We start from the raw sequence: 15,801 nt of genomic DNA, 5'->3' as shown, positions 1-15,801 counted from the left end.
AGCAGGAATCCTCAAAGAGGGAACACAATCATAAACAAACAGGCTCTAAGGTCCCTGCCCTCCCGAGCTGACAGTGGGTCTCTGGCTGGCTCCCTCATACCTGGAAGGATGTGAAAAGGGTCAGAAGCTGCAGAATTTCGGAGTTACCCATGTCAGGCTAAAATTAAACTGTGAACACGTTTAGCTTTTCCGTTATAGCTGGGCTGTGTCTGAATGTTCATATTAAAATTTAATCATTTAAAGACACACTTACAATTACGTTAGCAGTTTGCACAGCAGCTAGCTTAAACTAAGACTCAGTAAAGACTGACAGAAATGAGACTGCTAGCTATTTCAAACTGATACTAACAGTTGTCTTAAAACATCAAATACTGGATTTGCAATAATGATAAATCAATTGAACGAAGCCTGTTAGCATTAATCAGTAGTGTTATAACAGTAAGGTAAAAAGCATCTTACCTGAAATAACAAATCAGAGGTTTGGCATTACAGGACTGGAAGGGTGGGACTCCACGGGGCTTTCAACCACAAAGCCAGAGCATTCCTGGATCAGTCCTTTCTGAGGAATATCCAAAACAAGGCCACAGCCTGCACTTCTCACTAGGCTGCAGATAACTGCCCAAGCGTCCCTTCTGAAAAGCGCTGCTGTAGTCCAGGATGCAGTCCTGAGCTATTAGGCTAATAAAAGCAGTATATGAAAGATTCATAAATAATGCATTTAAAAGCAAATTGAAGTTTGCATACAGTTAAAATGCTCATGCTGGGAAGTAACTTTACACTTGTGATTTTCTATTCTGCATTTCTAGGGAAAAAAAGGCTTATACATTATCTCCTGCAGTGCTTGCCTATCCGTCAGTGAGCTGCACCTCTATATTAATACATTGTGAACTTAACTGGTTCTAATCAAGTTTGGATAAAAATCCCATATATACTGAGTTTCTTTACATTTCCTGAAAACAGGTAGTCAGGAATAGGAGCGAGGGCTGAGCAGTGCTCCAGCTAAGGGAAAATGTACAGTGTGAACTCTGTTTGAGCTCAAGGACAATCTCCAAATGCAAATCCGTATGAGAGCAGGCTTTACTGCTTTCACTGCGCACAGAACTATTTGTTTAAGGAAAAAAAAAACCTAGAGTAAAACAAATCTTTGCTTACAGAAGCTGCAGTAGTAATTGTGGTTGCTCACACATTTTCCTGTCACTGTGTATTGTGTTTTACCTATAATATTTTATCCTTATAGGGTTGCTGTCAGCAATCCTGTCTACCCTGAAAATTTAAAGATACAATGACAGAGTCTCCATAAACTTACTGATCATAAAAATCCTGTAAAATGCTAACACAAAGGCAAGATAAATACAGAGTGGAGATCATCAGATAGCAGAGCTTCTCCGTCACTCTCTTCTGTGACCCACCCTGGCAAGTTCAGCTCTCCTGATCCGTGTGAGGTGCAAGGGAGGAGCAGCTGCTCCCTGGTGAGAGCAAAGCTCATCCCTGAGAAAATCCTTGCAACAGGTAACCTTATGAAACTTTGTCTGGGCTTCACATGGTATATATACATGTAGTACAACTGTAGCGTGTGCAGCTCATGTAGTACAATCCACCCAAGCAACAACTACCGTAAGTCTTAAGGGGGAAAAGAGAGAGGTTGGATCCTCAGTTGGATCTTAGCTTGGCTTGCCTGCTCACCCTGAAATGGCAATTCCTTGAATGAACTGAGCATGCCAGCACTGGTATAGGAGTACGGATAGCATGGCTTGGCTTCATTTGCATGGCAAGGTAGCAGAAACAGCTTGCTGAACCTTAAGGTCTTATGAGCCCTCTGTTCCCCTTCCCACAGGCTCCTTGAAGACAGTATTTGGTTAAATTATTATTTATTGTCGCATTAAAAAGATATTATTTGATTTACAAACATATATAATGTTATTACATTTTTACAAAGCTTTTGAACAAAAAAACTATTTTACATAAATATGACTTTCAGCCCTCTCACCACCTGTTATTTATTAATATTTACTTTTCATATTTTTTTTGTACTATTTCCCAGGTCTTCATGATTCCTTATACTAACATACAGTAGCTGCAGCAGCAGCTTCCTCAGAGGAATTGTTTAGTCAACGTTTTCTTCATTGGAGCTACTGGACATGTTACAGCACTGCTGTCCTACCATGGTTCCTCTTCTTCCAATTTCTTGTCCTCCTGAATTTTCAGCTTTAGAAAATAACTCTCAGCATGAAGCAATCCATTAATGAAGATTCACTAAACTATTCCTGCACGCGTTAGAGGTGAACTCCTTTGTTTTGATGACACCGCATTGTCCTTTGGGAACATTTCCTGATGTGTACTGCACTTTCACTTCTGTGGTTTGGTTTTTGTTGTTGTTGTTTGGTTTGGGATTTTTTTTTTAATGAGATATGTAGTAGTAGTAGTAGTAGTAGTAGTAGTAGTAGTAGTAGTAGTAATAATAATAATAATAATAAAGTCCATAGTGACTGAGGAATCTACTTAATACTCAAACAAAAATCAGGTTTTCTGGAACAGGTGGGTAGTTATTCAAATTTTAGAAGAAAGAAAGAATGATCAAACTTAACAAAATGCCAAAAGTAAGCACCATTTTAAAGAATGTGTGATCTTCTTGGCAAGTAGGTCTTGTTTTAAGATAATGGTCCACAGAATCAGCAAGTGAGAATTTCTTGGGCTTGTAACCAAGTTGATTTCGTGCCTTGTCTATTCGGAAAGTGTGAGTTACAGTAACATTCCACACCTAAAATCCAAAAGGACAGTTATGGAAGTGACTTTATCTGATTTTCTAGAGCTTGGATGAAAATATTTCAACAATTATATTACAATGGAATTAAAAACACGAATAAAGATAGACATGCAAAAATGTACACGTTTTGGAGTCAGCTTCTATCCAGAGCTACCGGAATTGAGTTGATGTAGCCAAAGCTTGGTGGACTGGGTGCAGCAGGAGTTTATGACACTGATTTCTCACTTGTGACTGTGCCACACAGAGCAAAGCAAATCCCAGTGGAACAGATCAGCACACTGCCCTCAAGCTGGCTCTTCTGCACAGAGAAAAGCCCAATGGAACTGAATGAGAGTATTGGAGGAGAGGGGGGTGGCTTCTCAACTTCGCCGAAATGCATATCTAAGGAGTGGCAACCATGCACTTTTGGAGAGTAATATCCTCCACCTCTGAACACATGGTACCTGTGAAAGTGCTTAAGTTGCTTAGTCGCAATGATTTCTGCTTCAGATGTAGAACAAATGTAGATGTATAAAAATAGATACACAGATAAGTTGTAGAATAACTGAAAAGCTACAGCAGAAGTTAATGAAGTCCATCCAGTCCCTTCAGTGTCCTATTATGTTACATGTTACAGTAAGAGACTAGACGATGGATTAGCTAAAGCATTTTGGCTTATAAAACATAATATTGTTCAAAAATGTAAGTCAGAACAAAATGAATATAAATGAGTGCCCAGAAGTTTTTTGTTTTGTTTCGTTTTTCCCCAGAAAATTGACTTTTCATTCCAATTTAGAGTTATTTTTATTGGACTTTCTAATTATTGGCTAGCCTGGTATTATGATAACTGCTACCACTTTGACCTGAGACTCTTATGCTGTACTCTTGCAGCACCTTCCTTTATCAAGTAGTTCCACAGCACAGGACTGCTTACTGGAAATGACAATACAGTGCTTGTTTTCCTCTTGATGTTAGCTCCATGTCAGTTGCTCTGTCTTGCAGCTCTAGGATGTTTCTCTGTATCATCGAGTCTTCAAGTAAGGATTAATTTCTGATGATTTTATAAGGCGTGGCCAGGACGGCATGAAAAAATCAGGCTACAAAATGATGGTGTAAGCCTTGAAAGAACTATGCCCTGACCAAAAAAACAGCTCTAATGCAGACAATCCTGTCTGCATCCAAAGGGTGTATCATGTATTTCACAAGAATTTTGGTTAGAAACATAGAAACATTCTTTCTTTTTATATATTTACCTCATTCCTTGTCAAGAAAGGTGTAAAGCTAAAAACTGGCTTTAGTATCAGGTGCAGATATTCCATCACAGTGGCTGTGAAACAGAAATTTACTTAATGAGACAGCTGGATAACAATAAACTGACATTGCACATCCTGTAACTATTACTGATATCAGAGAATGCAATTAAGGCAGTAGAAGGCAGTGTTTATATAAAGTACATGATGGGCTCAGTTTATGAACAGCCTTTAAACTTTACTGGTATAATTAATGCCAAACAGCATAAGCAATTATTGTTAATTAGAATAATGTTAAGTTATATAATTCCTACAATTTGGTCCCTGGATTTTACAAAAACAATATGTAGCTTTATAGGAATAATAAAACAAATTAAAAAATAAATAGCACAATAATTAAGTATGTATTTTATTATTTTTACCTGCTATATGAACCAGGAGAACAGGAATACATATCCAGGGTTTCCTGTAGCCTAATTTTTCAAACTAGAAGGTGTATAAAAGGAAACAATAACAGAGAATTTGTACCAAATTGAGAGTGTCAATGAAGCATGAAAAAGGAAAAATTCATGTTGATAAAACACGTATCTGATGTACCAGTACTGGTAGAAAGAAACGCAACTGAACCCACTACTCATTCTTCAGTTACCACCTCCCACCCTTCAACTGCAATTGCATAGTAAAGGAGAAGCAATGCTATTTCCAAGGGGCAAGTGACTGATTCTGGAATACTTCACTACATTTAGATACAGCCCCATCATTCTACTGCAAAAGTTTTCCAGGAAGACTCTTCTGTGTTGGCATTGCAGGATCAAAACTTTAGCATGCTTCTAAAATCCCAGCCTGATGCTTATGCAAATGTATCGTTGCCACTCTTTAGCTTTTAATATATGATTCTAAATGGCCTTCCCTTCTGTGCTGCAGTTGATAGTAGAACAGAGAAATAAAGAATGGTTATAAAAGGCCTGGCAGATACTAATAGTAGAACTTTCTGTGCTCTGTGAGCTTGCTTTATGGAAATGCTACTGTTCTGCAGCACGCTCTATACCTCTCGGCTAAATTATCTCAAAACAGTAAGAGCCAAACTCCACAGGTATGCACATCCAAAACTACCCTTAAAGCCAGTAGAACATCGGGATATGCAGGGAGAACAGGACTGACTTTAATGTTAAGTAATTCACGTGCACTGAACTTAAATTAGTATGGTCTTTTAATTAACAATATGATTAGGGCCCATACTATGCCTTAGAGCTAAACGTGTGTGCAATACATACTAAAGGGACTATCCATTCAGAAAATATGACGTTTTCACCATCATGTATATAATACGCCTGACCACTCTGTTAAAGAAGCAGAGAAAAACAATTAGAAAAACAATATACATAGGATGGCATTTTCTTTCTCTGTCATACCTATGTTTCTTGATTTTGTGAATAAGCATGCATACGGTGAATGTACATAAATCAGCCCAGCAAACTACCTTCATTTGGCTTCACTGTGATCTCAAACATGTCTTATACTTTTGGGTAATCCCACGGTGGTAGCAGAGCTAATCATGATTAACCATAGTGTAATGCAGATCAGAGCTTCATTTCACTATGTAATAACTCAACAGAGCATTAAGTTCTTACTGATGTGTAGGGGTCAGAATTATCTTCGTAAGTCCAACAGAAGTGGCAACACTGACAGCATTTAATGAACACAGCTTTTTGAGGTCAAATTCCAACTCTGGCTAGTTTTCCAATTAAAACAAATTCAAGACACATGTTCTGTAAGACATGTCAGTATCCGGATCCACTTTTGGCTTCCATTCTATTGTCTTCAGCCTATAAATGAAGCTGGAGCCTTTGGGAGCTGTGAATGTAGCAGCTGCTGCACACACTATCAGTTTTCTAATGCTTCATGGTTCTCAGATTGTTGTTGCAATTGTGACCAGTAGAAGAAAAAGAAAAACCTTTTGAAATTGTTCATTAATTTTGTACATATCTTTTTGGAATTTTCAACCCTGAAAATGAAACTGCAGTGCCTCAGAATGGTTGCTCTACATTTTGTGCATCTAGAATCAAAATCTATTTTCAAAAGAATAACAAAATATATAGATTTGTATGATGGTGGAAGTATTAACCTAGTTAAAAACACTGTTTCCCCCAGTCAAACAGGGAACTATATATTTTCCAAAACAGAAAAACACAGCACCAAAACATTATCACACTATATTTGCATTTGCACTGTCCATGTGTTTGTGGAACTATACACCGTTTTTGAGAATTTAGGTTCTCCAAAAGGCCACATGCTTTGATCTCAAAGCATCAAAAATGAAACCTATTTGAGAGTTAAAGCTACCAGGACACAATGTCTATATTGTTTACTTACAGCTACATAACCTTTCTCAGAGGTGAGAGCCTCAGCAGCTAGTAAGTGAGCTTGGACTAGATTTCCTATGTGAACCCAGTTCATTTGAACTTTGTGATTCCCAAACTTGAAGTTAAAGAATCTCCGCTCGATATTTACCTGTAGAAACAGAAAACATGAACTAACCACATTATTCCTTTATTATGCAGTAAGATGTATTCATTTTGGCTCAGTCTGAGTACTGAGAATTTGCTGTATTTGTGTGTACAATTACAGCACAAGAAATGTGTCACAAGCAAAAAACTAGCTGGTGGTTTGATAAATCAAGGACTGCTGCACTGATACGCAGTGGTAAAATACGGTGATGTTACAGTGTTTGGCTGAAATTAAAGTGCATATTTAAAATACAGTAATTCCATTAAACAATCAGGGATGCAAACCTAGTTCTTCTACCACAGCAATTCAGCCTTACATTTTTTCCTTTTCACTTAAAAGTACAGCTTGATCCTTGCCATTTCTGCAGTGTTCATATCATGGTATTTGTTATCTTGCACCATATGACCTGTTACCAAGCTTTCCTGGAGGAATTGTTAAGAATTGTAATCAAAATACTTCCACTTATGTTATGCTCTTACAACTACTTGTAGTGTCCTCCAGAGCTGACTACATAACACATACGGCTACTCGTGGCAGGTGGTGCTGCTCTTCTGGTCCATATATGCCTGGTGGACGAAGCACACAAGTATGGAGCTTATCCCCTCCTTGGAGAGAGAACAAAATATGATTTTCAAAGAGCTGTTATATCAACATATGGCTGACATAGACTGTCTGAATTTTACACTCTAAAAGTAAAGGATCAGTCTGACCATTCTATGTGATACAGCCTCCTAGTAACTTCTTTTAATTAGCACCCTGAAAACTGAATTCCTCTGACTGCAGAAGAGTTTGAACAGGGACAGGGTGAATGAAACTTTCCTATACATATGTCTCCTGCTCCACTGATTTTTGCTGTTAATTATAGATATAAGACTCACATATTTGTCCATCATTGTAGACACATACAATATATTCAGAGCTACAAAATCAGTAGGAATAGCAAAATATGCACGTAAAAGCAAAGAAAAGTATTTCTCTTGCCACGTACAGATAGATTTTCAGCCACAGCTATTCATGCACATGTGAGTTTAGAAGTCAAAGTGACCCTGATATTGCAAGTCTGTTTAATAAACTGGAATTATTCTTGCAAAACACTTGCAAGTCTATGGGGATTATAAGAATGACCCATTGGACAGTGCTTAGAGACTGGTATAATCAGAGAAGCTCAAAGTGATAGACTGAATGGGGAATAAGAGCCAAAATTCTCAATCTATTGTAAAATTAGTAAAAATTTTAAGATTATTGGAAGAAGTAAGGTTAAATTTTCTGAATTCTCCCATCTATTGCTTGCATATAATCTCATATCTGGGTATACACAGAAAAAAATTAATCATCTACTCGAAGGGAGGAGTAGAAACAAACAACAAAATTCCTTATTTCAGTTAATTTGAAGTATACTATTTATTGACAAATGAGTAACCAGAGAATGGAATACTCATTAACACTACTAATGATAAGAAAACTCCAACTTTTTCATATGTACCTTTGAGTAAAGTTCCATTAGCAGCAAGAACCATTTGGTCTGCAATTGTCTTTGTTCTAGAATAATGATTAAATTGCTATAAAGAAAGGCAGAATATGATAAACGTTTTAGTCACATTATTGCATCTGTAAAGGCAAACTTACTGTTTATGTCTGATAACACTTAAATCTAGCCAGCTTGTAGACATCAGCTGAGTAAAACCAAACTAGAAATAACAAGATATAGCAAATATATATTTTGTTTATGACAAAGAAACTTATCAGACTTACATTTTAGTTGCACATGTTTAGCTTCAGAGTGAATTTAAGTCCATTATTATTTACTTAACTTACTTTTTGTGCAGGATGTACTGAAAAAACCGGTATCAAGTCAAGTGTGTTGTGCTGGTCAGATAATTTTATTTTGAAAAAAACCCATCAATTTTGAATTGGGAAAAGTTTTTTAAAACAGTAAATTCAATATTAAACTAAAAATCAGACTTTCCTGAAAATGTTTCAGTTTCTTACTGAAACTATCTGGGAAGTTATAAATAATCCTTTCCCAACTCTATCTTTTACTATTAACTTTAAAAATTGCAGCCAAGTACAAACAATAGGATTCTGGACACAGTTCGCACATGATGGTTTAGTGATTACTTATCCACACAAGGTTATTTAGATATCTGCTGAATTTTGTATTGCCATGCTTTATACTGAACTATACACCTAAAAATCACACCACCAAAAATTTTTCCACGCTCAGGTGGCTTAATCCACCTGCTCCACCTCCCTCCATGCCCCACCTACCTCTGCTGCTTGCTATTACGCGATCACTATTAGAGAAAACGTATGATTAGGGCTTGACACATGCAACTAAATGCAAATTCCTGAAATGCCCTCTCAGAAGTCTGAGGTGCTGTGCAGGCTGTGCACAAACTGACAGATCCAACTAAGCATCTCAGGAGGCACGAACAAGAGAATGAGCCTGTCCTAGTTAGGATTCCTGGACACAGGTTGTACAGTCTAAAATTACAGCTTTTAACTGCAGGCAGTGTGCTGGCAGCAGGAAAGAACAAATGGGAAGAGTGGCCAGAATGCATTGAGCTTCTGATTTCAGCTTGAAAATATTTCCTGAATTATCATAGCAAAGAAAGAGACGGTATTTCAGAGCAGCCCTGAGGTGACTGTAACTACTACCTGGCCTGCAGCAAGAAAGCAAGATTAGAGAACTTCGAAGAAGGAAAAATAGGTATGAATAAAGATGTAGAATTTTGTATTTAACAATATTCTTCAATACAAAGGCTCTCAGGGGCCATAATATTCAGTATTTACATAGTGGATGGACCTCAAAAGCCCTTCCTCTTAAAATATTCTTGTTAAATGTCACATTCTACTTTTCTTAGTAATTTCTAGACATTTTATAATCTCAACTCTGTCTAGTTATGGCAGATTAAAGCCACTGTGATTTGAGTACTTCTTCATTGATCATGGGTCTATTTTTAGTAATCAAAAATAATTTCATAGAATTTGATGTGATCTATAGTGAAATAGCTTCTGCTCACAGAACAGCCTTCACATAACCTGTCCTTTAGAGCACAGTAAATGCCATGCCATCACATGAATAAAGTACCTTTTCCAGTGGAAAATATGGCACTGTTTCTTCATCTCCTTCTTCGATAGGATTCCCTCCAAATACCACATTCACTGTACTGGTATATATCAGTCTAGGGATATTTCTTTGTTTGCAGACTACAATGGTATCCAAAACAAATGATTTAAAACAAAAATAAAGAGAAACAACATCTGAACAGGCAGCTTCACTTTTTGAAAACAAACATTTATAGAAAAAGTAACATTTTAATTTTAATATTAACTTATCATTTATCATACTATTATCTTTCTTTCAGCTGGAATTTTTCATTCCAACTATATGTTATGTAAATATTCTGTACTGTGGTGCCAAACACTTTATGGTTAGGTACCTGCAACTATCACATCACCACTGGATTGTAGTCACCAGTTGGACAGAGGAATTATCTAAATCATAAGTGACAACTGACATGGTAGCAGGAAACATATGCTGCTAGTGTATAATCAAGAGTACCTTAAATACAAATTAAACAAACAATGTCTTAATTATGGATTCCAGTCAGATGCTTAGATATGATGTTTAAATTCTGCTGCACATATTTCACTGCAAACTTGAATAACATAAAGTTCCTTTTGATTTAACAATACTTCTAACATTTAAGTGAATTAATATTCAAAGTCAGGAATTTTTAAATTATACAGAGCAGTCAGACCGGTTGGTTCATTGGCTCATTCTAAAAATAATGAATGTAATTACTGTGTTGTGAGTATTTAGAACAACATACAATAATAAAATCTATTATTAAAATGTAGATTAAGAGGTTCATGGTCCTCCCAGATTCTTGCTTTTTTGGGAGCCTATGGAAATCTGACATGACATATTCCTGTGGGTTCAGAGGCTGAGGAAAGAAGGGAATATGTAGTAACATCTTCCCTCTAACTCATTTAGGGTTTTACTTGCCTACCATTTCACTCTAATTAGTCTTGCTTTTTTCAGTAATAACGACAGGCATCATGAAAATGGGTCTAAATTAAAACTGCTTCTGCCATTTTGTTTTTTGACTTTTTTTCCCATTTGGTTTGAGGGAAAAGCAAAGAGAAAGTATCTTTGGTATTTACAATACACTTTGAAATGTTCTTTCTGGAATTGAATATACAGAAAGAAATCTACTAATGTTTTCCAGAGACAGTAGTTAAAAATTAGTATATAATAAAAAGGGATCACATTTAAAGAGATGGACAGATAGAAGATTTTCTATATTAACATGATAAAATAATAGCTAAATATACTTAACACATCTATGGCTCCCATCACCAAATGTTTACAACATAACAAGCAGTACAATATCTATGTTATTTCTGTGAAGAAAGAGGATAACACTGAAAGGGTTATCAGGCATTAGAACAGGCTGCCCAGAAAAGTGGCTGAGGCACCATCCCTGGAGGTATTTAAAAGACGGGTAGATGAGGTTTAGTAGTGGACAGGTTATGGTTGGACTGGATGACCTTGGACTTTTCCAACCAAATGATTCTATAATTCTCCATTACATAGAGTAAAGGGAAAAAATAGCCAGTACACGGAGGAGAGTTTAAGTTGGTCTGCCAACGGATGAAGTCCAGGTTGAAAACCTATGCCCAGTTCAAACCAGAGGCATATTTGTAAAGGGTGAGTGTCAGGAGGAAGGAGCCAGGCTCTTCTCAGTGACAGCCAATGCCAGGACAAGGGGCAATGGGTGCAAGCTGGAGCATAGGAGGTTCAATCTGAATGAGGAAAAACTTTTTTACTGTAAGGGTTAGAGAGCACTGGCCCAGGCTGCCAGAGAGGTTGTGGAGTCTCCATCTCTGGAGACATTCAAAACCCGCCTGGACGCGTTCCTCTGCAACCTGGTCTGGGTGATCCTGCTCTGGCAGGGGGGTTGGACTGGATGATCTTTCAAGGTCCCTTCCAACTCCTAATATTCTGTGATACCTACTAGTTTTAATGGGACCTACACACCTAGCTTTACATCATACTCTGAAAGGAGGAAGAGAAGAGCCTCATTTTACTGCCAAATTACAAGTTTTTAAAATTAATGGCTCAGATCAGACAAGGAAAGAAAATCTAGGTACATACCATCAATTATTATTTTTGTGCCTCCAACATTTATGGATTCAATCTGGTCTTTCTTTTGAAGCTAGAAACAGAGTTTGCACAACATCTAATTAATTGAGTAAGTCACTTTCACAATACAATTGTTACAATTGCCAGATCTAGAACAGCTGTGGCCTTTTTCTGGTGTAGGTGTTACAGTTCTCTACCCTTCTGGCATGCAGTGATTCCTAGCAGTTCTTATTTTTATTCTCTTGTTCAGTGGATGAATAAAGCTGAAAAATAAAAGATAAAATGCATCTGAAAGGAAATTATAATGCTTTAATTTTTTGTCACAGCCCAGATAACCCATGATGTACGAACAGGAATTACAGACAGGGGTTATGCTCCCTGAAATTTTTCACAAATTCTTGTTCCAGTGGCAATCTAGCCTGTTCCTAGAAATAAATCAGTATTTTCATGAGTTTTTTGATAGCATCCTTTGTGAATATCATTGTTGTTTAGCATAACCATACCAAGTTGCTGGCCTGTTTCGTTATGACTACAAGTTCATAAGAAGATACATCAACATTAGTTCTAGAACAATATTGTCACACTACTTCAGATTAGAGGAAAAAAAAAAGGTATTTCTTCTTAGCCAAGATCTTAAATCTATGATCTCATTTGATCTAGAGTATTCTGTGTAGTACATTAGTTTTGACATTAATTAATTAAGGAATACCTCCCTTGTTGCCTGTATAGGTGACTTGACCTCTATATGACTTCTGTCTGACATATATACCACATAATTACATTCTTTCTACATGCAGACTAACTTTTGCTTTCACAACAAAGAAGGAAAATGTTAGGAAAACTGTACTTGCTTGTTCTAATCCTGACATTCCACATGCTGCCACATGAAAAACACAGTCAACTCCTTCACATGCTTTGAACACTGCATCACAATCCCTCACATCACCCTGTAAAATGAGAGAAGAATGGATTTTGGACTTTAGAGCTCATTACATTCTCTACAGAATTAGTATTAAATAACTGTGGCTATTAATTAAAATCTAAAGTAATTCAGATCTACTTTTCATAATATTTAACTCACATTAAATAAAACATTTTAAGTGTAGTGAAAACTCCATGACTGAGAATTTTGTCAGTATTTTGTTGCAAAACAAATATGACTTGTTGGCTTCAATTATAATGCATATTTTCACAGTTAGTCCTGCAGCCTCCAGGCTGGCAAAACTTGTTTGACTTGAATGGGATCAGCATATGCTTGAGGGCTGGTGAATCAAGCCCCATGGACAGTAAATCACAGCAGGAAGGGTTTAGCTGTTTACCAAGGCATCACCAAACAAGAGAACTACTTTTCTGTTAGTACCTTAAGATCTGGCTTGTGCAATCTGGACGAATGTCTCTTTGTCCATTTAAGATTTATTTTAGGTGAATTGAATGATAAATTTAATTACAGTTTCATAGAAGATTAAAACAAAAGAGTACATGCTATATGCATTTAATATTGTATTAGCATATATTAGTATATTATAGTCACATTATATTAAACACTGAACACTGTACTGTACTAAATACACACACACTCTACTGAGTATAAAATGCTGTGCTTAGAATATTATATAGCATTTTTGCATACCAGGTAATACTTTATGGATAATACTCCACATACATGTCAAGAAAAACATAATACCTTTATTTTCAGAACTCTGACATTTCAAAATATTAGATATTATTTAACTTACTGTAATGAAATTAATAGAATAATCACACACACAAAAAAGGCTAGTGGTAACATTAAGAGGTAATCTAAATCAGTCTTTAACCTCAAGTTTTTTCTTCTGAGGTTGCCAAAGTATGTCACAATTGTGGGTGATTTACACTTCCTACCTTCAATCAAATGCTAAAATAGCTAACCAGTATAAACAATATTAGCAATCTCCAAGTCACTGATCAAGGCTCAGATCTCTGAAATTACTTACTACTTCACTTAGTAGGACTCCACAGTTCAATTTTCTAGGTAATATTTTATAATATTTATTCTTTTATAATTGAATTATAAAAAAACCTGTTCTCAGAAGTTTGTTTGTCAGATCTCTTGAGTCTCCTTTAAAAGATGTAAATTAATCCACCAGTTTAAATCAAATTATATGGATTTATACCATTAACAAATCAAGATCATGGTTTTTGAATGGCTCATCAATAATACTTTCTCTTTTCCATATTCTGTAAAAGCTATTTATGAAATTGAACATAAGAACAATCATCCTGGGTTAGACTAAAGGTTGCTTATCTCAGTATTCTCAGTACCATGCAACTCCTTGCATTTTCCTTACCACTTGTCTCACATGGTGATATAGCTAGAAAGAGAAAATCTGGCATCACCTCAATAGTCCCTGGGACAAAGGTCCTGTCATCGCTTTCAGCTTTGCCATCAACTTTCTAGTTCTAGTGGTGGTGTCAAAGAGTTCTGACATTAAATGCTCAGACAAGATCAGCCGAATGATACCATGTCTAGCTAGAACTTGTGCAAGATGACAGGAGCGTGCAGACAGTGCTAGTGTCCCCCATGCACCCAGACCCCCAAACCTGAGAGGGTGAAGCAGCTGTGAAGAGTTGGTGCTCCCACATCAGGGAGTAGGGGGACTGTGAACTATTAAGTATTTGAGATCTCTTTGGTTCCCCCTCTTTTGCAGACATAATAAATTCCTTGAGTTATTAAGAATCAAAAGGAATCAGTGCTCATAAATCGGTGCCCTGGGAAGAGCAGGAACAGGGCAAGCTTCATAAGTGACACTTTCACCCAGAATACTCTTCCAGTCTCCAAGTATTTTCATTCAGAAGATTTCTTGGGCCTAATTTAGTTACTTATTTAGTAATCTCCAGTGGAAGTAAATTTTTGGTGAGGCTTTGTACATGCGTTTTACCTACTGCATGAAAAAACAACTTCTTTCATTTGTATTGACTCCTCCTCACTTCACCTGATGCCCTTTCCTTCTTATACTTGAAAGGACAGTGAACAGTCAATCCCTATCTGTTTCAGTGCTAGTCTGTAGAGCTCTCCTGCTCCCAAGTCATATCTTTTCCAGACTGGAAAGTCCTAGTTTTATCAATCATTCTCAGCAGTCATTTTACATCTGTGAACACCTTTGTGAGCACCTTGCCTTGCTCTCACCTTTTTACTCCAAATAATTTCCCTGAGCAGTAAATTCTGTCACTTCATTGTTCACTCCTTCACCTAGGTGAGCTGCAAATGTGTTGAATGGCACTCCCGACACAGGACTCTCCAGAACTGACCACTTGGACTCCTGTTTGCTCTCTCTTAATCAGTTAGTATGCACATGAGGACATTTTATCATGACTTCTTACTACCCTTAAAGGGCTTTTCAGTAAATGCTTTTATAAAAAATCCTAAGAGGAAACCTTTCTAATACATATAAAAGTAGTACAACTTTATTTCATTGCTGTTAAATACATAATTTCAACATACCTTGAAGAAATCTGCTCCACTTGGGATTTCCCATTTCGGTTTCCGTACATCAAACAGAACAACAGCAATTCCTGACCTAACAAGAGCACATCCCAGGTTGTATCCCAGGTAGCCTCCCCCTCCTGTCACCATTGTCTTTCTGCTTCTGTTAACTAGGAGACCAGCATGCTCATTTAGTTTGCTCTCACACGGCTGGCTGCTCTGGAGCTCTTCTGTAGATCCTTCTTGCATCATGACTGCAAGATAGAAGATCTCTTGAAAATTCCTGCATAATACTACAAGATCTGAGTAATTTCAGTAGATTTCATGTTACAGTGCTCCTTTCATGTTCTTTTATGTATTTTTATTACTTTAACATGTTTAAAATGCATAAATTAATAGTTTCCATGATGGTATTTCTATGTACAATGAGTAATGAGTCTGAATACCTTTATATTCCAAGATTTAGAGTTTTCCTCATACCTGCAAGTTTCATGTCATATAGAAATGAAGAGAAATTACAGGATTTCTGAGACATTATAATTACCTAACTTTAACAGGTATGATTACATTTCTGAATGCTCAAAACCTCACTGAATTCTGATGTATTAACACCAAATAGGTGTCAGCCTAGTAGTCAGGGAAAAAATAGATAAAGAATCTAAGAAAGGTTAGATTCTGCTTCTGA

At 36.8% G+C, this 15,801-nt stretch overlaps 1 protein-coding gene across 1 annotated transcript; it reads right to left on the bottom strand.

Annotated features, from left to right (window-relative positions):
• Positions 1–2,554: 2,554 nt before the first annotated feature.
• Positions 2,555–15,365, bottom strand: LOC104548830 (putative short-chain dehydrogenase/reductase family 42E member 2). Its single transcript, XM_010194958.1, has 11 exons — positions 15,135–15,365; positions 12,505–12,600; positions 11,666–11,726; positions 9,593–9,711; positions 7,985–8,060; positions 7,024–7,106; positions 6,367–6,504; positions 5,268–5,333; positions 4,416–4,479; positions 3,997–4,070; positions 2,555–2,758 (listed from the first exon to the last, which is right to left on the bottom strand). The coding sequence occupies exons 1-11, from the start codon at positions 15,363–15,365 to the stop codon at positions 2,555–2,557; spliced, it is 1,212 nt and encodes a 403-aa protein (XP_010193260.1).
• Between the last annotated feature and the right edge of the window lie 436 nt (positions 15,366–15,801).

This window comes from Mesitornis unicolor, unplaced genomic scaffold (assembly GCF_000695765.1).
Source record: "Mesitornis unicolor isolate BGI_N332 unplaced genomic scaffold, ASM69576v1 scaffold36051, whole genome shotgun sequence".
Classification (NCBI taxonomy): domain Eukaryota; kingdom Metazoa; phylum Chordata; class Aves; order Mesitornithiformes; family Mesitornithidae; genus Mesitornis; species Mesitornis unicolor.
This window is presented reverse-complemented; position numbering and strand designations above follow the sequence as displayed.